We start from the raw sequence: 24,721 nt of genomic DNA on the forward strand, positions 1-24,721 counted from the left end.
GAATTCACATTTAAAACAAAATCTGAATGCTAAAAAATATTCAAAATATTTAATAATATTTAATAACAGTAATATATAACATAATAATATTAATATAATAATAAAATAAAAATATGATCTAATAAAATAAATAAATCATTGAATAATAAGATCGTTGATAAACAAAAAATAAACTACATAATAAAATATTAAAAATAATACTTTATTCAAAATTACAATACACTTATGTTAAATTTAAATAATAATGTACAAGATAATTTTTATAACAAACATATAAGTGCATTATTAAAAAAGTGAAAAATATACATTTTAAAATTTTTTAAAGATATAAAAATAATTTCAATTTCAATATTTTTCTGAAATTAAGATTCCTATTGTCAATTTTGAAATTTGAAATATATGGTAATTTGAATTTAAAATTCAAACTCACAAAAAACTGTAAAATTATAGTAATATAGTTAGTAGAATTTGAAATTCAAAACCTGAAAAAAAAAATTATGAAAAATATAGTCTTTTTAATGAATTGTTTTAATGTTTCTAAGCAACTTTAACATATTTGTAATATAAGAGTTCATATATGAGAAGAAAATTTGAAAGCTCAAAAATTCAAATGGTTTTTAACAACATAATAATATACTATAATACATAACAATAATAATAATATTATAACATAACGATACAAATATAATAAAAAAATTAAAATATCATATAAAATAATAAATAAATAAATAATTGAATAATAACATCATTAATAAGCTAAACAATATAATATTGAAAAAAATATTTCATTTAAAATTACAATATACTTAAGTCAAATTGTTGAGAAAAATCTTATTATTACAGTCTTTTTGTAATTAAATATTATATCACGGCGTTGTAGAAGATAAGTGTTACATGAAATAGTTAAGAAAAAAATTCATTAGAAGAAAAATCTAAGACTAATTCCAAAGTTTAAAATTGGAAAAGTGTTAAAGATAAAAAGTTAATAAAGATTCAATTAGAAGTTCTTATGTACTTAGAACTTAAGTAAGCTTAGGTTAGTTAAATTAGTTTTACTTTGACATCAATTCAATTCAGAGTTAATCTTGAACTATAGAGAATATCAGCATGGCTTTTGTGTTATATATTACTAGTGTGTGAGTTTAACATAATGTTTTGTATATATATGTGGAATTATGAGAAAAAAGATACAATAACTTAAGAAACGAAGAAACCTAAGTTATCTTCTCTTCCTTTAGTCTTAGACTTGCCACAGGTCGCTGCTCACTGCCCCTGAAACTATGCATCTTCTCATCAGGCATGGCATTTTGTGCTTTAAGCTGTGTTGAACTATTATTGGCAAGTGTGTGACTATTAGTCTTAGCTGCTGGTACATCATGATTATGTTTTCCTTCATATGTTGTTATTACAGCTTTAGGATCCGTCGAAGCCCTCTCAACATGCTTCCGAACATTGCAACCTGGGGTGGTGCACTTGTAATAGCTCCTATATATATATCATAAAACCATGCATAACTGAGTACTTGGAATAACTAAGCATCATGGGAACCATGTTTGTTGGAAGTTGTCGGGTACAATATTAAATATCAAATGCATGTATGAGTGGCTCTATTTGTCTGTTCTTACTAGACTGTAATCCATTTTGTTAAGAAACAAATCAAATGTGGAGGAAAAGCAATATCACCTTGGATAGGGGTTGCCCTTGACAACTTTCTGCCCATATTTGCGCCACCTATATCCATCATCCAAGAGATCCACTTCACTTGTTGTTTGCACAATGATTCTAGGCTCTGCCACAGTTCTATGCAAAGAGGCTGGATCCTGGAGTCTGCCTTCTGTGTTTCTGCCAAATAGTACAACTTTCCAAATTCACATAAGGCTAAACAATTGTCCCACCATGAACAGGTTTATATGAACTAAACCCTTACCTCCTCTTTGGATCAGGTTCATCATTTTTCTCATCCATTTCAGTTTCATGATCACCTACTTCCTCACTGTCACTCGTTCCAGATTCTAGATCCATCTGAGACACCGAGTGAGAACTCCTCTCTTCTTTCAACTTATCTGAATTCTCAGTTGATGTTAGGGTGCCTTTTGTCGTCTTACGTTGATGGTTGTGCTCTCCTTTGTAGATAATTGCAGTTACATGACCCTCAAGAGATCGCTCAAGCTTTTTCTTAACAGGACAATTTGGATGTGTGCATTTGTAATAACTTCGAGATAAGTCACTACCTTTTACATGTTTCTGCCCATACTTCCTCCAGTTGTAGCCATCATCATTGGGCTTGTCAACAATGACAGCAGAAGAGTGCAATTTTTTATCAGAGTGAGAAAAACCAAAGGATTCTGTCACCCCAGAAGCTGACACAGTGGTGGAAATAGTTGTAGGAACCTGTGTCAATGAGGTAGCAGGAACTGCAGCAGAGAATGGATCTTCAGCTTGAATTTGCACATTGGAGTGGGATGTGACCTGTGCTAGCATTTGCTGCTGTGTCATTCCAAAGTGTCCCTATATATTACAGGCTTTAAATATGTTATGCAAAATATTGATTAGGATCCCAAAAAAGTGATGGTGCAGAATTTTATAATTATTTCTGTGTATACATGTTAATCGCATACAATAATTTCTCTTGCTTTTGGTAGGTGTCACGTGAAATGAATGAGAAATACAAAAAACTTCTGCCTTATAGAGGTAATCTCCATCATATAAAGATTTCCCCAAAAGGAATCTTACCCCATGTCGCCTAATCAATTCAATGAACTTAAAGACAACTTTCTTAAAGTCATACTTAAGAAAACCTATATGCAGTAACCAAAATTCAAGGCTATATGTTTATCATGAAACATTTATCCTAACTAAAATCTACTTAACCACACATTTTATTTAATCGTGTTTCTTAATTTAAAAATGAAGATCAATTATATAAAAATCTAAGATTACATAAATTTAGGAAAGGCATAAATATGCGGTTGGAAGGAATATAGCAAATGAGATGTGTTACTTGAGAAGGTGAATCGGAAAAAAACCGAGGAGGGGTGGGGTCCATCATAGCGCCGGCGAGGAACTCCGAGAACGACTTATACTCATCGCCGTCGCCGAACAGGCTAGAAAGCAGAGTCATGGGACCGGGGCTATACCCCGCAGCGTCCCCGCCGTTGAAAACGCTCTCTGCGGTTGCGCGTGGGCGGAGATCACTTCTGGGACGCACCGCCGTCGAGGGTGGAGCTCCCTCTCCATTTCCACCGCCAACCATTCACTTGAGTGAACCAAGACTTTAAAAAGTCTTTCTTTTTTTTCTATCTTCAACCAAACCTAATCAATATCCAACCTTTATGCTCTGTGCATGTTATACGATGATTCTGGTGTTCTGGTCGGATGATTTGACTTTTTTTGGTTTCGTGGATCTCAAACTCAATTCTCAATTTCGGCAAAAAAAGTCCACGCCACTGATACTGCAGGAAAAAAACCCAGTCATCTTCTCTTCTCTCTCACGTACCAACAAAGTTATATATATTTGATTTCTTTTAATTGCGTAATGGTATCATCATTTTCTTTCTGATCTATAAACCTGAGCACGAGGAACATTATTCCGTAATTTAAGTAACAGTGAAACATAACTTCCTTCAATTTCGTTCAAGGTTCATGTTTAGATTGTCCACTGTTAAAAAATATCATTAAATTGATTTTACCTAAGCTTGATTTCTGTTAAAAAATGAGTGTGTATTTATGCATTTTGAAGTTAGTTTTGAATGTAAAAGTAAAATTCCAAGTGACGGCTGTTTGTGTTTCATTCTGATTATGATTTACAAGAAAAATGGGAACAATGCGTGACGAATGGTGAGGGGATTTGATCATTGTCGATTTTACCCTCAAAGGAGTTTAGAAATTACATGGGTTTAGTGAAGGTGAACCAATGGTGAGTGGTAACGTGAGGGGCAGTGACGAGAAAGGAGTAATTTTGTTGCGTTATGTCTGTCTTTGTGAAGACCAAACTCAGTCAAGTCACAAAAACTGACAACAACCTTTGTCACTATAATACTCAGAAGTTTTGCCTACACAGGAGGATGATAAAGGTAAGTTCACGGATTTTTTTTAAATTAAAAAATAAATTACTTGGTGTTTATTTTATTTAAAATATTACGTAAGAAAGAGTTAAACAATAACAATGTCATTTATTTTCATTTTAAAAAAAAATTCCATTTCTTTTATATGGGATTATTTAGTAAGAAGGAATAAATGGAATTTTTTTATTGTAATAAGATAATTTTCGCAACAATTTTCTCGGCGTCTAATATACTAGACATATGTAGACATCATTTAAAAGTACTGTAAAGACTAAATAAACGTTATATAACAGGTTTCACTCATGGTAGTTTTATTTTCTACTCTAAGTATGGATTTGAAATTTAATATTAAATTATGAACAAAAAATAAATTTATTAGTGACTATTTTTTTTATATGTTGCTTAAGAGGGAAAGCCTTATTTCAATACTGTATATATGCAACTTGGAAAGTCCTCACGATCTCTCGTATTCTATTTTCTTTTGGTGTGAATTGTGATAGGTAGTTTTGATTTTTTTTTATTAATTTTTTATTTTAAAATTCAGAATAATTTTTCTATTTCTATAAACTTAAAAAAATTCTTTTTAGTTTTTGTAATTTAAAAAATAATCTTTTGGGTTGAAAAATACTCAAGATCTTTGTTTCGATTATAAATTATTTCACATAGTAAATGTTTTTACTTTCAAATTATTAGGTAAAAAAGTAGATAGAAGGATTAAATCATATATAAAACTAAAAAAATGCTCCGAAGAAATATTCTTTACTCAACTAAATGCTCAATAAATAGAATGTGGATCTGTGGCGCAATGGTAGCGCGTCTGACTCCAGATCAGAAGGTTGCGTGTTCGATTCACGTCAGGTTCACTTTTTGCATAGTATTCAATTTTCTTATATTTTTAATAAGAAAATACTCACGCTTTTTAAAAGTAGACTGTAATTTAGTATACTTTTAGGAAAGTTAAATACTTTGTTTCCTAATAAATCTTCATGAAATTAATTGATGTATTACGTCTACTTTATTTAGAAATAAAGCAAGTAACTAAACTACTATTATATTTTTATTAAAATATATGCGGTATAATTTGCTAATGTAATTTCTTTGAAAACATTAACACACACATATATATATATATATATACATATATATATATATAGTATTTGTGATGTTTTTATAGACTTTTAAATATAAAATACATTTTAAAATAGTAATTTAAAAATAGTGAAACCTGGTAATTTTAATATTAAAATATTTTATTATAAATAGTTTTGTTATGAACGAATGTTATTATTTTAAAATATATTATTTATTTAAAAATCATTTTTAGAGTTTTTTGACTTTTGAGAATTTTTTGACTTCTGAGAATTTATTGTTTGATTAAAAAATTAAGACTTTAAGATTGATCGTTGTGGCGAGCTCTTCAATTTGGACTCTTTTGTTTGATCTTTTTATGTATTTGTTGAATATGAGTATTTTTCTACTTGTATGCGTCTTTTTAGTCATTTAATGATTAATGATCATAACTATATGTCCTAATCTTTCTTGTGATATTTTTATGTGTAGATAGAGCATCTTGCAAGTTCAGAGGAGTTCTATTGGTTATAGTCTTATAAGTTGTTGAGTTAGGTAAATGAAGCTAGTTGTTTTGGTGTGCATGAGTTTATAATTTGATGTTTTTGCATGTTGATGAATTTGATTAGTGTGTATGGTTATTTTAAATTAAATTATTTGTTTATGATTTTTGTGCTTGTTTGTGCTTGGGTTTGTATGATTGAAAGAATTTATAATTTGAGCAATATAGTAAATTGATACAAGTTTCGTGTTTAAAATTGTTTTGAATCAATGCACTGAGAAAAGAGTACGAATTTGAGTACTGATCAAGTCAAACTTCACTTAAAATCCCAAAATCCATTTGTTGTCAACTGATACGATGCTGAGCGGTATTAGAGTGGCGTTGAGCACCAATTTGTGTTGCAGGTTTAGGAGTATTTTAGCTCCAAAGCGTTGAGTGATAGATTGTGCTACTGAGTGCCACCTTTTGCAAATGCTTTGTGCTGAGTGACAATAGTGCATCGTTGAGCGTTATCTTTGAACTACAAGGTTGGAACAATATAGCTTCAAAACATTGACCAATAAAAAGTGTCGTTTAGCACAAACTTTTTCGAGAAGAATGATGTTAAGTGTCAGTAGTATCATTATGCACCACTCTTTGCGAAAGGTTTGGCATTGAGCGCCACATCTGAGCGCTAGTTTGTATGATTGGATTTGTCTTCTTCTTTGGATGTTTGAGATAGATCCATAATAGACTTCATGTATGTTTATGATTATTATTGTGTTTGATTGAGGTGATGATATGGTTATGCTTGTATGGTGATGGTGTCGAAGGAATTTCGAGGAAATTTTTGTGTGTGGTGATGACATTAGTATATGCATTGACATATGAGAGGTTAGTAAGGAGGTATCATGAACTCTAATAACTATTTACACTCAAATAGAGTAGAATAAGTTATGTGATGAGAGTCGTAAGAGGTCTTAGCCATTAGATCATTTGGTCCAAAGCGCGAAGGCAACTAACCTTGTGAATAGTAGAGTGATAACTCTTTTGTATATGACTCTGGAGAGCATAAATATTACTACAAGTGCACGCCTACAATGAAGCCCAATGTCAAAGACATATATGCAGATAATTGAGTCTAGTTTCAACTGTTTGTGTATGTGTGTGTGTATTGTATTTAATCCATGTTTAACTTATATTTGATATGATTTAATTATCTTGGGATAATTCTTTTCCACGCTAGTTTACCCTTATTTCTTTGTGTTTCTTGTGTTTTATTTGTCACTTTTACGATTATCACTACAAGGTGTGAGCATATAAAGGATGGGTGTTGATGTGCCTCTGGTGAAAGGTAGTGATGATGTGGAGTTGTCTTCTTTGGTTTCTAGTAGTTATCCTATATATGAGTTTTCAAAAGCTCTAAGTTATCGTTAGTTGTTTTATATACATTTTACTTTTACAATTATTTACTTTTAGAGATAATTGTCTTAATTATATATATATATATATATATATATATATATATATATATATATATATATATATATATATATATATATATATATATATATATATATATATATATATATATATATATATATATATATATATATATATCGGAGACATTCTGATTTGTTGTATTAATTTTATAGTATTTTATTTTATGAGTTTTAAGATGCTAAAATAGGATGTTACATTTTTTTAGATTTTTTAATATATGAAATCAAAATATAAATATCCATTTTTTTATTAGTTTTCTTTTATGATTTTTTTTTTGTTTTTTTATTTGCATCCTATTAGGATAAAAAGAGTAGACAAACCAAAGACGAATGCTTAAGAGACTATTATAATTGACTTTAGCTAAATAAATTTCAAGAAAATATCTTAATAATGACCAATTTTAGTGATAAAAAATAATTAGTCGCTGTAGTAACCAATTTATAGATTAAAAATTATTAATTAGTAAATAAAATAGTTTCTAAATTGGTTTATAAATTGGTCATTATAGTGAATTGGTCTCTAGATTGGTCAGTGACATTAACTAGCAAGGTTTTGGCTACCAAAGACATTTGTCTCTAAATGTGTCTTAATGAGACAAATTTAGAAATTTATTATTTATTAAAAAAATTAACATGTGGCAGACATGTGTCAACAACATTAATGTTGTATTGAAACTTTGTTTGTCATTTAGTACAAGGAACAAACGATATCAAAGTTTTGACTAAAGAACATTTCTAATTTTACGTAATACTTCAAAGACCTAAAACATATTCTTTCGAAGGATTTGACAGATTTCATTCCTTGAATCTCATGCTACTTGTATGTACAAGTCTTTTTATCTCATTTTTATTTGTGTTGTTATTTTTATTCTATTTTTTACATTTTTATTAGGAATATAAATGCGTATCTTTTGCCCGATTTTGCTCAGATTGAATTGCCTAACTATTAACTAAGTTAGGGTTTAGCCTTTTGATAATGGAGATCAAATCTCTAATGAAATAAGAGATCAACATGAGTTGGAATTAGAAAACAATGTGAAAGTTAGATAAAATTAATTACAATAATATATTAGATAATTTTGCACAAAAAACCTCGAAAAAAAAAATTTTAAATAAAAGGTTTCATTCTTAAGTTTGCTTTGAGCCTCGCAAACCCTTGAACCATCCCTAGGGACAATGTGCAGAGAATGAAAGCGTGATTAAAAGGTGGATGGCATGAAGATCATTTACAACCAACATAATTGTTTAGCAACTGACTCAATCCGAATTTGTAAACAATTACAAAGGTTATTGGGTCGACTTACCTTTGTAAGGATTTTTAGTGGGTTGTTTAAACACACAATCAAGGATTTTGAGCTAAATTCTAATTTTGATTGTTTGAGATTCAATCAAATACTCGAAAATAAACGTGCCTCCCAAAGGTCGAGCTAAAAGTATGAACTAGAAATTAGGCCTAAATTTATGCTATAGTTAGGTTGAATTTTATTAATGAATATTATTATATAGAAGATTTTTTATATTTATATTTTGTTAGTTTTTGTAATTGAAATATTATCTTATTATTTGAAGAATGGACGAATTATAAATGTTTTTCTTATAAATCATTATTATTCCTCGAACAAAATTATTTTAACTTAAGGTGATTATTAAGTGAGTCAAAGAGTTCACTATAATTTTGTTTTTTTTGTCGTTAATTTTTTACCATAACATAATATATGAAGTGTAATTTTATTTGATTTAAAATAAGGATTTTTAATTTTTTTATACAAGTTTTTGACTTATGTATAATAAAAATAGTTAGTGTACCGTACAAGCGTTTGGTCAACATAATTAGAAAGAATAATTATTATTTATTTTGGTCAACATAATTAGAAAGAATAATTATTATTTATATTAGTAATAAAATAGACAATCAAGTTTAAAATAAACTAAAAATGGAGAAGAGGTGTATATATATAATCAATAAAAATAGTATATTTTTGTATTACTCAATAATTTATTTATTTTGGTTGCCCAAAAGCATTCTTTTCTCAACCTTTTAATTTTTTTAAAAAATATACAAAGTACAATCAACAAATCTTTACTCCATTGGTTAAAAATAATAATAATAACAAAAATAATTAATGCATGCAAAAATAAAAAATAATTAAATTAAGTAGTTTAGAAGAGATTAAATGGAAATCATACATGAAATCATACTTCAATTAAAATAACCAATAAATTGAAAGTTGTGTGTGCAATATTTAAGCTAAAGTTGTGGTTCGAACGTAAGTTTTTGAGAAAAGTTTAAAAGAGAATTTTCAGAATCAAAGTATTTCAGAACACTAATTTCCATTTTGAAGTGATATTGACAAACATTTTTCTTTCTAAATTTTCTTAATTTTAACAAAAAAAGTGCATCGTTAATAAAAAACGAGGAACGGTATGAGCAGTTGTGTTTGCGTAAAATGTATGCCCCAAACGGACAATCAAACTTTCGCAATTGTTATAATGAAACACATGCCAAGAAATGTAACACAATTCCAAAACAGTTTCGCCGTTTCAAGTGGCTTGCGAAATAGTTAGGTTTCACACATTTTGAACTTGTCTTCATGATTTTAATGGCTGAAATATTTTCTTTTTTCTTTTTCTTTTTTTAATTTTATGAAAGAAAAATACGATTAAGAGTTGAGAACCAAGTTTCTTTGTTTTTCTCTGTTTGGTACAGCTTGGCTGCTTCCATATGCTAGCTGGAAAGAAGGAGCACATAATAAACTTTCATCCTTCTTTAATCCAAAATCACGTTTGACATCATCTAAGATTAAATATCTTAAGAAAAACCTAATGAGACACGTGTTCGATGCAAAACACAACAGGACCCACACGTTCTGGAAAGTTGAAAGGTAAAATTGGCATGCGCGTGTTGGTTTAGCAAGTTTCCTAGTTCTGTTCAAAAGTTCTGCATGTGTCCAAAGTCACCAAAATATGCCTCGAATCTTCGCTCTAATTTCTGCATATATATATTCGTGGTATCTATTAAGACATTCCCGTATGCCATAAAATTCTAATAAACAAACTTCAATTCAATGGCAACCACTAGAGTATTGCTGCGTAACTCTAGGCCAATTCAACTTCCTCATTCTTCTTCTTTTTCTTCTTTTTCTTTGTATGTGAAATGTGTACGGCTCCATAGCAGAGCCAGTTTGAATGGAGATCTTAACATGGCTTCTGCTAAAGGAGTGGTAGCCATGAAAGCAACCATGGCTACCACCGAACACACAACCACATCACAACCAATACTTCAACAACGACTCTCAGAATTAGCTGCTTTCTTGGCTAGTATCCTCAGTGCCATTCTGGTTCTTTTTCGGGCTATTGTCAAAAGGAAAAAACTAAGCCATTTACAACTGCAGATGCAAATTGAAAAGGTTTGTATATATATTATTATTATTATTACTATTCATACATAGTTTTGTCCATATTATTTTGTTCTTTCTTTTCTACTCATTTCTCCACTAGTGAATCCTCAAAGTAGTTGCATGCATCCAATTCGAAATATTTTTATTCAGTTATGTGTAAATGTGCAGTTCAATAGGTTGAGCATGTGTGTGCCTTCAGTGACTACACAAGATATGTGATTATTAACACAGCTTTCTATGGTGCAGGCAATAATCGATTGCAGATTCTTTACTTTGTTCGCTATTGCAGGATCTTTACTTGGATCGGTACTGTGTTTTGTTGAGGTATGTTTATGAAGCTTTCTGCACTGTTTTTGTATCCCTTTTGTTTTTTATATTTCAAGACGAAGAAAGAAAACTCTAATGAACAAATGTGCATGCATGGCTTCGTAATATTACAGGGATGCCTTCTTGTTATGGAGTCATTCGCGCATTATTTCCGTATGATATCTCAAGGGTTGGATCAAACACATATGATGCATCTACTCATCGAAGCCATAGGTTTGTCAACAACCACGAACATGAGAAGAGTACATTTGATAAGAATTTCGTGCTTTTCACGCAATGAACAGATGAAAACGATATTTTGACTGATTGAACTGTGTTCATTTCTCGATATCTTCTTGGTTTGTAAAAGATAATACAAAGTTGTTGTATAGACGCAATTTGTCGTAACAGTTCTTATTGAATTGTATGCTCTGAAAGTTAATTGAAAGTGTTGTGCAGACTCGTTTATGATGGGAACTGCATTGCTGATATTTGGGGTGGGAATGTACGTCATGTTTGTGAGATCAAACACAAGTAGTAAAGAAACAGAAGCACGTTTTTCGGATTCAAAGATTGTGACGAAGGTATATATATATGTTGTTAATGAAAAAGTAGAGGTATATTAAGAGTATAAGCATAAGCTAAGACATGAATAATGAATATTGTTGGTGTAATGAAGTTAGAGTCAGCACCGAGGTGGTCAGGGATGCAATCAATTGCAGAGGCAAAGCTGAAGATTGGGCATGCAGTGATGATGATTCTTCAAGTGGGAGTGTTGGAGAAGTTGAAGGACATTCCCTTAGTCACAGGATTTGATCTTGCTTGCTTTGCTGCTTCAGTTCTCACATCCTCAGCATGCATTTTTGTCCTCTCTAGACTTCACCATCAATACTCATGTAAATGAATCACTGTTTCAACTTCATATTTTTTCCATATTCTATACAAATAAGTCATTCTTTTCATTTTTTATTTGTAAGTCATTCAAATATTCAATTTAGAGGAGACGTTTATTCAATATGCTTTAGTATTTGCTTTGTTCGTTTTTGTTGATCACCGTGTTTTAATTATATGATCTTATTTGTAATTTGAATGGGTCCAAATTAGTCTGTCTTAAACAGATTTAAAAAGTCAAACACAAAATTGAGTTAAAAAAGTACGTGTACAGTATAAAATATTAACTGAGTGGTTACAAACAATTAACCGGATATTCAGGTAATCTGTTTATATCTTATTCTGTTTATATTTTATTGGGCTTATATCAGCTTAGGATCCATGAGGTAAATTATAAATACAAAGCCAGGGCCGAAAGTCAAGTACGTTCCAATTACGCATTATTCACTCTACGCTACTCTCAAATACTCAATAGTGATAATCATTCACTAAATATTTAACTAAGAGCCGAGGCTCTTCAAATCACACGCCTAACTTGAGCGTCGGAGTATCTTTTACAGGTACATCCTCCCTCGTCAAGAAGGAGACCGATCGGTTTGCGCCAACACCGATCGGCCAACAGTAGGAGTTTGGAAGCGAGCGAGCGGTTCAGACACATCAGCAGGTTAGTCTCTCGGTCCCAAAAATATCTACCGAAACATTTTGGCGCCCACCGTGGGGCCGAGCGTCAAACCCAATGGTGACCACGAGGAGCATGGAGGAAGAATAGAGCACCAGAAAGATGATTAGAAACCACAAGAAACCAAGACGAGCGTTCGATCTCGACATCACTATTTCAGATCAACACCAGAAACTTTCGACAAAGTGAAAACTATTTTACGTGAGACGTCATCAACAAGATAAGTATTTTTTGAAATATGAATATTTCATAAAATATCTAATTGCTAATAGATATTATAACAACTATTTTATATAGATATTTTAAATATATATAGTATAATCCATAATATACTATATGATACATGATATATTATATATAATATAGTATATAACTATAAATATAGTTATCTAATTATTATAACCGAAACATTTTCTGGCATGATTAAAATAGTCAAAGAAATTGTTGTGTGAGAGATAACTATCAACAGCAATATTATAAAATCTCAAGACGGTTTTGATACCTTGTTTATTATCTATGTGATTTATTCGGTGCAATTCATAATATCTGGTAACCGAATCATATATTATACGGTTATATACCATAATATATATCATCATGAGAATTTCAGCAATGAACATCTTGAAGAAATATATATCAAAATCCACGCCATCAACTATGCAAGTGCAGACTAAGATCTAGTCATAAACGGACTTCATGGAATTCAATTAACGAAGGGGAAGTCTCCTATTGCAAACACTGATATCCAATTTCGTCAGCAAAGTTCATAATTAACGATCAAGTCCAAGACCGAGCGGTAAATCCCTCTCGGGAGAGAGGTAAAGCCCTCTCAAAGCCGAACGGTAAAGCCCGTTCACTAGGAAGCACTCCTAGCTCAAAGCAGAGAGCTAAAGTCCTCTCAAAGCTGAACGGTAAAGCCCGTTCCCTAGGAAGCACTCCTAGGTCAAAGACCGAGCGGTAAATCCCTCTCGGGAGAGAGGTAAAGCCCTCTCAAAGCCGAACGGTAAAGCCCGTTCACTAGGAAGCACTCCTAGATCAAAACAGAGAGGTAAAGCCCGTTCCCTAGGAAGCACTCCTAGCTCAAAGCAGAGAGGTAAAGCCCTCTCAAAGCCGAACGGTAAAGCCCGTTCACTAGGAAGCACTCCTCGATCAAAGCAGAGAGGTAAAGCACTCTCGGTTAATGTTGAAGACCGAGAGGTAAATCCCTCTCGGTTCCTGTTGAAGGACGAGCGGTAAATCCCGCTCGGTTAATGTCGAAGGTCGAGAGGTAAAGCCCTCTCGGTTAATGTAGAAGACCGAGAGGTAAATTCCTCTCGGTTCCTGTTGAAGGACGAGCGGTAAATCCCGCTCGGTTAATGTAGAAGACCGAGAGGTAAAACCCTCTCGATAATTTTGCAGACCGAGAGGTAAATCCCTCTCGGTTCCTGTTGAAGGACGAGCGGTAAATCCCGCTCGGTTAATGTAGAAGACCGAGAGGTAAAACCCTCTCGATCAATTTTGCAGACCGAGAGGTAAATCCCTCTCGGTTCCTGTTGAAGGACGAGCGGTAAATCCCGCTCGGTTAATGTCGAAGGTCGAGAGGTAAAACCCTCTCGATTAATGTTGAAGACCGAGAGGTAAATCCCTCTCGGTTCCTGTTGAAGGACGAGCGGTAAATCCCGATTGGTTAATGTCGAAGGTCGAGAGGTAGAACTGATGAATCATTATTTTCTCCACTTCACTTAGTTTATTGTACTAGAATTAATCAGAGAATTGTGCTTAATTGTCCAGTATTTTCCCGTTTTTACTAATTATGCTTAAATTGATCAGTAATTCTTATTTTAATTAATTTGAATTATCTGAAACTAATTATTTACATTGTTGAGTGCAGGAAAATTTTGGAAACATATTTTAGGACATTTGAAAGAATATTCATTTGCATATTGTGTTTTTCTTGAAGAAACTACACCTCTTAGAATTTTTAAAATAATACTGGTTTGGAAATCATGTACACCACACGTATATTTGTTTGATTGGGAGAAGCATGTTTAATTGTTTTATGGCTAATTTGATGACCCATTCCACGTGGAAGAAAGAATGTTGGAAAATCATTTCATTCTTATTGCTAAATTAATTTAATTATGGGCGTGACTTATTGCACAAAGAACAATCAATTCTCATCCAATACATCACACAACCCATCTTTTGGTGAAAGGAATTTGGAATAAAACAAAGGAAGGGGCCACCATTTTTTGGAAACAACACGTGATTGCTTGGAAAGAAGAAATGAATTTAATTTCTTCATACTGCACTCCACGGTCAGCATCCACTCCATTCTACAATAATAATCTTCTTTTAAGAGACAAGGGACCACGCTCATGATACACCACCCGCTCCATGTTGTTCAATCCAGCAAACCAGCAACAACACCATCCATGAAGCAACATCACAGCAGCTCCACACGTTCAGCGATTTCAGTAGCCTCCTACGTCCAACTCCAGCAACACGTTTCCAGCAGCTTGAGACGCACATAGTAGCAAAATGGAGAAAAGGAATTCAGGCAGCAAAAGATGGTGCTCACGGTTTCTCTACTTCAGCAAAACACTGCAAAAAGACATGGAGAGTATGGAAAGAAGATGAACGGTCCAGATGAGAATTAAGTTGGGAGTTTGGAGCGTCCAGCAAGCTCAATGGAAGCACACACGCGGACAGCACAGCCAGCCACCAACCCAACGAAGAAACACGGACCACATGAGAGAAAGAAACGTGGACAGCAGCGAGGCTCCATCCAGAAGTCCAGCAAGCTTGGTCCAGCAGACTTCATTCTCCCAGCTATCTTCATGCGTTCAGAAGAGCACACGGTGGTCCAGTAGTTGGAGGTGCACAAAGCAGCAAGGTGTCCAATAATGAAGGGATCCATATCCAGCTAAAAGAAGCAGCTGCCACGGCTTTGTTCCAGCAAGGAGTAAAGAGCCATGGCTGCCATACAAGTGAAGGAGTCTCACGGTCCAATACAGTAGTGCACTTCCAGCAGCCATCCACACACAGGGAGAGAAGGCTGTGACGGGAAAGGGAGAAGGAGATGAGGAAATCCAGCTTGCACACGGTGGCAGGTCCAGCAAGTCCAGCGGCTGAGCTTGAAGAGAAGAGTGTCACGGCCCTAGTCCAGTGATGGAAACGGAAGAGAAGAAGGGAGCACGGTGCTTGAGCAGAGGACACAATCCAGTAGAGTGCAAAGCAACCTCCACGGTCCAGCTAGCTCAACAGCTTCACGTCCAGCTTTGAGCAAAGAGATGCACATGATGATTGGCTAGACATTCACGCAAACAGCATATAAGCTTCAAGCATCCAGAAGATGAGAGTTCTGGGTTCATTCCAGCAGTACTTCTCTAACCAGACGGTCCAGCAAAAATGGAGGGAGCCCACTCGAATTATTGAAGAAGAGTTTGGAATGGAAAGCTTGAAGGGAATTCACGTGAACCTTAGCTGGAAACGCATACCACAAAATGGAGTTCCCACTTGCTCATTAATTGAGTAAAGAATTCAAAGAAATAAGCTACAGGAGGAGTTGGTCAGAGAATTTGGCATTATAAATCCAGCAGCATGCAGAGAAGCAAACCAAGTAGAATTTAGAGGAAATTTTGGAGTAGTGTAATATAGAAGTCACGGCCCTGGAAGAGGCTCTCTGCCTCTTCCTCTTTCAACAGCTTTCAGTTTCTATTTTAAACAGTGCAAATGCTTTAATTTCTGAAGCAGTAGAAGTGTGTTACAGTTTTCTCGTTGGAATTTTAAGTTAAGAGTTTAATCTTGATAAATTTCATTTTCAGTCAAGTATTTTTATTTTTACTGTCTCTTTTATTTTACCGTTTATTGTTTTATGCATCGTTAAATTTTACAGTTTCTAAATATTTACTGTTCCAATTTTATCGTCTTTTATTGTTTGGTTTTACTGCTTTGAAATTTATTTCAGTGTTTTTAAATTCAGTTGTGTTTAAATTCCAGTCTAATTTATTTTTCCGCATCAACAAAAATAACAAAAACACCCCCCCTTTGTTATAAAATCTGAGACTGAACCACCAAAATTGGTCCTTGAGAGACGACCTAGGAGTCACTTCCTAGTAATATACTGCATTATAATTCGTGCACATCAAATTTGTATGACCGCGACAGTCGTATCAAGAACCCTCTCGATTAATGTTGAAGACCGAGAGGTAAATCCCTCTCGATTCCTGTTGAAGGACGAGCGGTAAATCCCGCTCGGTTAATGTCGAAGGTCGAGAGGTAAAGCCCTCTCGGTTAATGTAGAAGACCGAGAGGTAAATTCGTCTCGGTTCCTGTTGAAGGACGAGCGGTAAATCCCGCTCGGTTAATGTCGAAGGTCGAGAGGTAAAACCCTCTCGATTAATGTTGAAGACCGAGAGGTAAATTCGTCTCGGTTCCTGTTGAAGGACGAGCGATAAATCCCGCTCGGTTAATGTTGAAGGTCGAGCGGTAAAACGCTTTCAGTTCCGCAAACGCAGCCTCCCTCAAACTCATCAGTCCTATAGTTAACCACGGCTAAAGCCAAACGCTTAACTCGGACTTGGGGGGCATAGTGTACAGTATAAAATATTAACTGAGTGGTTACAAACAACCAACCGGATATTCAGGTAATCTGTTTATATCTTATTCTGTTTATATTTTATTGGGCTTATATCAGCTTAGGATCCATGAGGTAAATTATAAATACAAAGCCAGGGCCGAAAGCCAGGTACGTTCCAATTACGCATTATTCACTCTACGCTACTCTCAAATACTCAATGGTGATAATCATTGACTAAATATTTAACTAAGAGCCGAGGCTCTTCAAATCACACGCCTAACTTATGCGTCGAAGTATCTTTTACAGGTACATCCTCCCTCGTCAAGAAGGAGACCGATCGGTTTGCGCCAACACCGATCGGCCAACAGTAGGAGTTTGGAAGCGAGCGAACGGTTCAGACACATCAGCAGGTTAGTCTCTCGGTCCCAAAAATATCTACTGAAACAGTACGTAAAAGAGTTAAAGACTAATGTAATTTGGAGAAGAAATTGAATTAAACCCATACAGGATTACAATTGAGTGTTTCATCCTACATCTCCAAGATCTCATCCTGCACCTCCAAAAATTATACTTTTAACCTTCTGACATCTTATCCTACACCTCCAACTTTTTCAAAACTTTATTTTTACCTTTACTAAATATGTTTCCATTTTCTTTTTTTTTTATTTAAAACAATCATCACTATCTTAATAATAATTTAATTTAAAATTTAAATATTATTTAAAATAATTTTGTATTTTAATAATTATTAAAATATAATTTATATTATAATAATAGTTATATTAAAAACATAAAAATAAAATAAAAATAATAATAATAATAATAATATTAATAAATAATAATAATAATAAATTTGATTTAATATATTCAAATATATTAAATTATAATAAAATATTAAAATAAATTAAATAATTATTAAATTTTAAATAAAAATGAAAATTTTCAAAAACTTATTTATATATTAAAATCTATAAAATATGTTAATACTTTTGCTTTTTATTTAAAATTTAATAAATATTAAATTTAAATAAAAATTATAATATTATTTATTATATTTTTATATTTTAATAATTAATAAAATATAATTTATATTTTTAAAATAGTTCTATTAAAAAAATTGAAAAATAATAACTAAAATAAGAATAAAAATAAAAAAAAATAATACTTAAAATTTAGAAAAAACAAAATTTTGAAAAATTTGTTAATCGGATATAGATATGTTATGAATCGGATATTCATATGTATTTTTAAAATTTTATTTTATAAATAAATTTTAATAATTATTTAATTTAATTTAATATTTTAATATAATTTAGTTTATTTAAATATTTTATTTAATATAATTTTATTTGTTATTTGATTAATTGTTTTAAAATTTTGTTTATTATTTAAATTTTAATAATTATTTAATTTAATTTAATATATTAATATAATTTAATGTATTTGAATATATTAAATATTTTATTTAATATAATTTTATTTTATTTTTTTATTTTTATTTTAATTATTTTATTTTTATATTTTTAATATAATTATTATTATAATATAAATTATATTTTAATAATTATTAAAATATAAAATTATATTAAATAATATTAGAGTTTTAAATTTAATTATTATTTAGGTGGTGTAGAGTCTTTTTAACAAGAAAAAGAAAGAAAAAGAAAATTATATTTATTAAAATTAAAAATAATTTTTTTTATAAAATTAAATATATAAGATAATAATGAGATGTGAGAAAGTTAAAAGTGGAATTTTTGACTCATTACAATTAGAACACCCTGCAAAGGGAAAATCACCAATAACCCCGATTTGTAGACATTTGCTTTCTGCACCCCTACGATTACTAACAGAACCTCCATAATACGAAAAAAAGGGATTAAAATATCTTTCCCTGTTCCCGTTGCCGCCGTCATCACCACTGTACTCTTATGAAGGAAGAAAAAAAGAGAGTAGATTGGTGGGTTTAGTTGAAAGTGTGTTTTGAAAAAGTTGTTTTGGAAAGCATTATATGTCTTATGAAAAATTTGTTTGGGAAATCATATTTCAAAACACATTTTATATGTCCTGGAAAGTTTATGTTGGAAAGCATCTCATATATTCTAAAAATTTTGTTCTGAGAAACTCATTCAGAATGCATTTTATATATTCTGAAAGGTCCGTTCCAAAAATTTTATGATGAAAATCCTATAACAGAAATCGTTTTCTAAAAATTCCAAAAACAACTTGTTATGAAATATTTCTCGAATAGATAATCCAGCAATCATTTTTACAAAGATAAAATGTCATTTTAAAAGTTATAGGGGAGCACTTAGAAATTAGGAGGTGCATGAAGAAACAAAGGTAATGTTAGTCTTGCAACTCAAATAATAGTACAAGTTGGTATACCAGGGGATGTTTGAGGACAAAAACTTGCTTATGTCATTGTTTTCGACCAAAATTAGTTTTAAAATTTAGATTTAAACCCTCCGTTGGTCCTCATTTTTTATGGTAATCTCAGTTAAGTCCTCATGTTTTCAAGTGTCTCAATTGGGTCATATTTTGATAAATTGTAACAAACGACGTTAGTTGGTGCTGACGTGTTGCATAATTAATACGCTGATGTCAAAATATTTTATTACGTGGAATTTTTATTTAATTTAAGAGATTATGACATGGTAACCCTTGGTCGTTCTCTTCTTCTCCGTTTTGATCTTCTATTTGGGGCAAGGAAAGTGCTCGCGATGGCGCAACCAAATGACATTTGTGGTGGCTCGTGGCGGCGTGAGCATTCTTCTTCTTTCCCCTCTTTTCTTACGTTGTTTTGCGTTGCAAGGAGGAACTTTTTCCCTCTTCTCTTTCTGGTTCTGTTCTAATTGCAGAGAGAAGGTAGCTGGGAAATAAAAAAGAAATTATTTTATGAGTACTATAGAGAGAGGGTAAGTTGGATTTCTTAAAATATTCTAGAAAAAAATTTAGGAGAAATAATTTACTAGGGACTTAGATTTTGTATTTCCTTTCTCGAGCGTCAGAGATTTTTCCCCTTTCTCGAGGACCAAAGGCTGCATCTTGTGAGTGAAAAACCTATTTGCATCGATGGAAGGCAATGGCTGGTATCTACGCCTTATCAGAAGCAAGCTCCTCCTCCAAAATGAATCAGATGAACATCCGAGAAAGCCCCATCTCCCAATTAAGGGACAACCCCAAAATGGGGATTTCAAGTGGTCAACGATAACCTTCACGGTGGAATTAGATTATATAATTAGATTATACCCTAAAAGGTGAATTAAATGAGAGCACGAAGAAATTGGAAATTTTTAATTTGTGATTAAATAAATTGGAACGTAGGATTATTGTTAAGGTAGCCATGGATAAGCTATCTTTTAATTGATCTGGGAAAGGAAATTTTTTGTTACAGTGGCATAAGGTTTCTTTTAGGAATTAACTTTATTAATTAAATTTGAAATCCTAATTGAATAATTAGGATGAAAACCTAAATTGAATTCCTGGTTAGAATCTTTCCTAACCTTGGTTTCTATTATCGCAGACAACCCAACCAACTACGGGTTCTTCTTTCTCGCGGTCAACCCAAATCCTAGATATTACCCTTGCCTCGACCTATGGCAGAAGTCTCGTGACGGCGAGGACGACAGAGTTGCGAAAGTACGGCGGAGACGGTGGGTTCTTCTTTCTCGCGGTCAACCCAAATCCTAGATATTACCCTTGCCTCGACCTATGGCAGAAGTCTCGTGACGGCGAGGACGACAGAGTTGCGAAAGTGCGGCGAAGACGGCGGAGGACCGGTGGAGACACGAGGCGCAACGGCGCAACAACGTGTTGGTCTTCTTCTTTTCCTCTTTTCTGGCGCTGGTGCTTAATGGCGGAGGCATGGTGCCCTGATAAGGAGAAACACGATTAGGATCTGTGCTTTGATGCAGGTGCGGAGCGTTCTGGTTGTGGTCATGGAAGCACGACTTAGGATTTCTGAGTGGCGCGATTCGACCGTGGTAGCGTCTTCGCGGCGACTTTTTGGGACTAGAGTTTTGCAAAGGAGATGACGGCGAGGATGATGAGGGCAGTGGCGAGGGTTCGAAGGGTTTTTCAAATTGGGTCTATGTGATTTTTCTGAGTGCAAGCTATTTTCCCTCTTTTTTTTCTGCTTGCATAATTTTTCTACTTTTTTTTAATTTATTAAATTCCATGTAATCAGTGGCAGCATATTTTTTTTAATAAAATATCCACCTTAGTATATCCATCTAAACACAATTTAACACCGTTTGTGACAACTTAACGATTATGGCAAAATTGGCTTAATTTTACAAATATTTAGACCCAATTGAGATATTTTGCAAATATATAGACCCAATTGAGACAGTTGAAAATATGATGACCCATTTGAGATTCTCATATAAATACGAGGACCATCCGAGGGTTTAAACCTAAAATTTAAATCAAATATAAAAAAAATAAGTTATGAATTATTCTTAGTTAGATTAATAATAATTAAAAAAATATATTTGTATATAATAGAAATGTATGAGTATTACATAAAATAAAAGTTTTCAATGTAAATATTTAAATTTAAGTAAAATACTCAATGTTTATGTTTAGAATTATTTGGTTTTCCAGATTAAAGTCCAAAAAAGCATAATATATATACATATTAGTAGTTTTCTGATTTTACATATTCTTTTAAAAAACACTTGGCACAATCTATGTTTAAAATCAAAGTTTTATTAAATAAAAATTCATTTGGAGATACAATTAAAATATAAAATACACGATCATATAAATAAAAAACAATGAATTAACATTCAAGAAATTAAAAAGAGACAATAATATAAATAGCAATAAAGCTTATGAAGATATGAGATGCTTGAATAACTAATAGAAGAAAAGATAATAGAGAAAGAAATGTGTCTCTCCAACTTTCCCTATGTTCCAACATGTTTATGCATTTATTTCCCTTCCTCACAAAACCCTACATAAGGATTCTTATAGTTTCTTCTTTTGGTACCACCCTCCGACATTAGTGAGCAGCTACACACACATTTTTGTTTCTCTTTGTCTCTCTTATTTACACTTAGTAAGGCTCACCATCTTCAATTTTTTTTTCAATTAAATATATTAACTTTTTTAATTTTTGTTCACCTATTGATATAAAAATATATATAACTGCATATGTTATTTGATAATCATATTTATTTATTTTAAACAAATTATTCCATTTATTAACCAAATTAGTTTTCTTTTTTCTTCCTTTTAAATTTGATGCAAATTGGAAATTTCTATTTAGGTAAAAAATACAAAAGTCAGAGCAAAATTACACTATTTTTTGTTTATAAAATATAAATGGGAACAAGTAATATTTACATCAAAGGATCTGTGGCGCAATGGTAGCGCGTCTGACTCCAGATCAGAAGGTTGCGTGTTCGATTCACGTCAGGTTCAAATTTTGAGTTTTTTTTCATTTATATAACATAACATTTTCTGTTAATTACGTGTATTCACGTTTTTAATAAATGGAATTAATTCACTGTTGATTTATACATTTTAGAAATCTTTTATAACTTGTTAATCCGTTTTTATTTTAATTATTCATATCAATTTATCCTATTTATTTTTACAATTAGTATTTAGGATATAAATTGCGTGTATAATTTTTTTATTAACTTTAAATTATATATATATATGGAATTTTTCCTTTGATGAAATTTACATATAATAAAAATTATGAGACTAATATTATGATGGAAAAAATATTGCACACTTTTTTTTGTTGGTTATTAAATGGTAAACATATGTGGAGTTAGAGTTGGTACAGCATATTACTAAAAGTACTACAAATTCAAAATTGAATGAAAAATTCTCAAAACTGAATGAAAGCTTCTAAAAAAAATGATTTTTTTTTTTTGTAAAAATTAAACGAGACCCCTAGATTTTGCAACAAATATTCACGTGTTTATAAGATTTTCTTTAATGACGAGTGTTGTACAATTCAAAATTGATTCTAAAATTTATTAAATTATATCATATTCTTTAAAAATAGGTCAAATAACTTAGTATTGAATTTTCCAAAATAAAAAGCTTTCTTGTTAGAGGGAATATATAACACTTGAAGCTTTTATTGAAATAAACTTTAAATGAATAAAAAATATAACGTTTATAAATATGATAAAGATAAAGTTTATTCTTCATTTTATTAAAAGTTTTACCTCTCTCAATTATTTAAACTCTCTAAAAACTTAAAGACAACTAGAAATTTGGTGTGTTAACATAATATAATAATTTTGAGAAGATAATAATATAATGATCAAATTGAATTGATATGATGTTTTATTTAAATAAATAATTTATTTCCTACAAAAAATTATTTTTTTTATGAACACTCCCACATATTTTTCAATTGTCAACAAACTTACTCTTAAAATATCAAATATTGATTATCAACACAAATTCAAAACATCATGATATTTCTTGTTACCACCATATTTTTCAGCTTTGCCTCTCAAAAAACTATAGTGTCACAAGCATATTATATATTAATTTTTAATTCATTATTTCCTAATTTAAACCCTAAAAGGAAGTTTTTCTAAAAAAAATACCTTTATCAATCAACTTAATCCTTCTCCTATAGTTGTAAAGAGTAAAATTGTTAGCTTCAAACTTTTATACGTATTTAATTCTTTTGTTTGACTTTCGTTCACTATAAAAAATACATAATTGGATATCAAAGACTAAAGAATCCATTTTTTCAAAAAACCTAATATTTGAAGCATTATATATAGAAAAAAAATATATTCATTCTGATAATAATTTAATAAAAAAAATGTAGACAGAAGCCCTAGAACCTTTTTCTTCATATTAAAAAAGATCAAATTTAAATAAATAAAGAAAAATACACAAAAAAAACTTATGACGTGTTATTCTTATTTAAGTGTTAGTTTTAGAAAAAGAAAAACCCGAGTTTCTCTCGTACTAGTTATTATTTAAGGATTAGTATTATAATTTCAATTATAAAGTATTAAACAAGTCCCAAAACAAAAAAAATTGGATTTGTGGCGCAATGGTAGCGCGTCTGACTCCAGATCAGAAGGTTGCGTGTTCGATTCACGTCAGGTTCATACTTTTTCAATTATTTAACTATTTTAATTATTTTTTTACTGCTCAAATTAAATATAATCAGTGTATTAAATAGCAGACATATAACATTAAATATGAAATGAAATTAATAATACATCGTATTCTTATGTATCACTGTGCAACATTACAGTAAGGATCATATTCTCTAAAATATTCTAATTAGCTATAAAAAAAAAAAATTTCAATTTAAATTTAAGATACTTAAATTTATTTCATTAAAAATACTCCTAAAAACCATATAATTATAACACAAGAACGATTATTTAAAAAAAAAAATATAAGTTATCAATAATCTTATGTATCACTACGTGCGTGTGTGAGTGTGTGTGCGTGTGTGGGAATGTGTGTGTGTGGGCGCGTGGGCGTGTAGGTGTGTGCGTGTGTGCGGGTGGGAGTGTGGGTGTGTGTGTGAGCGCGTGGGCATGTAACTGTGTGGGCGTGTGGGTGGGCGTCTGAGTGTGTGTGTGTGCGCGTGTGTGTGTATGTGTGTGTGTGGGTGTGTGTGTGTGAGTGTGTGTGCGTATGTGTGTGGGTGTGTACGTGGGTGTGTGTAGGTGTGTGTGTGTGGGTGTGTGGAGGTGCGTGTGCTGGTGTGCGTGTGTGTATGCGTGTGTGTTTGTGTGTGTGTGTGTGCGCAAGTGTGTGCGTG

General features: G+C 31.9%; 2 protein-coding genes and 3 non-coding genes across 6 annotated transcripts; 4 read left to right on the forward strand and 1 right to left on the reverse strand.

Moving 5' to 3' along the window:
- Positions 1-1,111: 1,111 nt before the first annotated feature.
- Positions 1,112-3,540, reverse strand: LOC108321336 (probable WRKY transcription factor 4). Its single transcript, XM_017553065.2, has 4 exons — positions 3,002-3,540; positions 1,928-2,508; positions 1,684-1,842; positions 1,112-1,485 (listed from the first exon to the last, which is right to left on the reverse strand). Exons 1-4 carry the CDS (start codon positions 3,251-3,253, stop codon positions 1,215-1,217), a joined length of 1,263 nt encoding a protein of 420 aa, XP_017408554.1. The 5' UTR covers positions 3,254-3,540; the 3' UTR covers positions 1,112-1,214.
- A 1,315-nt stretch (positions 3,541-4,855) lies between these two features.
- Positions 4,856-4,927, forward strand: TRNAW-CCA (transfer RNA tryptophan (anticodon CCA)). The gene has a single exon. It is a non-coding gene; the product is annotated as a tRNA-Trp (tRNA).
- A 5,242-nt stretch (positions 4,928-10,169) lies between these two features.
- On the forward strand, positions 10,170-11,834 carry LOC108321328 (uncharacterized). Of its 2 annotated transcripts, none has more exons than XM_052867856.1 (5): positions 10,170-10,522; positions 10,760-10,837; positions 10,954-11,053; positions 11,279-11,403; positions 11,499-11,834. In XM_052867856.1, the coding sequence occupies exons 1-5, from the start codon at positions 10,181-10,183 to the stop codon at positions 11,721-11,723; spliced, it is 870 nt and encodes a 289-aa protein (XP_052723816.1). In that variant the 5' UTR covers positions 10,170-10,180; the 3' UTR covers positions 11,724-11,834. The 2 variants fall into 2 exon arrangements, with proteins under 2 accessions (XP_052723816.1, XP_052723818.1); XM_052867858.1 differs by having other exon boundaries at positions 11,503-11,694.
- Positions 11,835-22,308: 10,474 nt separating this feature from the next.
- TRNAW-CCA (transfer RNA tryptophan (anticodon CCA)) lies at positions 22,309-22,380 on the forward strand. Its single transcript has one exon. It is a non-coding gene; the product is annotated as a tRNA-Trp (tRNA).
- Positions 22,381-23,981: 1,601 nt separating this feature from the next.
- TRNAW-CCA (transfer RNA tryptophan (anticodon CCA)) lies at positions 23,982-24,053 on the forward strand. The gene has a single exon. It is a non-coding gene; the product is annotated as a tRNA-Trp (tRNA).
- The last annotated feature ends 668 nt before the right edge of the window (positions 24,054-24,721 follow it).

The sequence above is a fragment of the Vigna angularis genome, chromosome 1, assembly GCF_016808095.1.
Source record: "Vigna angularis cultivar LongXiaoDou No.4 chromosome 1, ASM1680809v1, whole genome shotgun sequence".
Lineage (NCBI taxonomy): Eukaryota > Viridiplantae > Streptophyta > Magnoliopsida > Fabales > Fabaceae > Vigna > Vigna angularis.

Bases quoted from the DNA above. Each gene is read 5' to 3' on its own strand.
- LOC108321336 (XM_017553065.2), bottom strand. From the start codon at position 3,253: ATGGTTGGCGGTGGAAATGGAGAGGGAGCTCCACCCTCGACGGCGGTG. The intron at 2,509-3,001 runs GTAACACATCTC...TGTAATATATAG, and splicing joins TTTCCGATTCACCTTCTCAA to GGACACTTTGGAATGACACA. The intron at 1,486-1,683 runs GTGATATTGCTT...ATATATATATAG, and splicing joins AAGGGCAACCCCTATCCAAG to GAGCTATTACAAGTGCACCA.
- LOC108321328 (XM_052867856.1), top strand. From the start codon at position 10,181: ATGGCAACCACTAGAGTATTGCTGCGTAACTCTAGGCCAATTCAACTT. The intron at 10,838-10,953 runs GTATGTTTATGA...GTAATATTACAG, and splicing joins CGGTACTGTGTTTTGTTGAG to GGATGCCTTCTTGTTATGGA. The intron at 11,054-11,278 runs GTTTGTCAACAA...AGTGTTGTGCAG, and splicing joins TCTACTCATCGAAGCCATAG to ACTCGTTTATGATGGGAACT.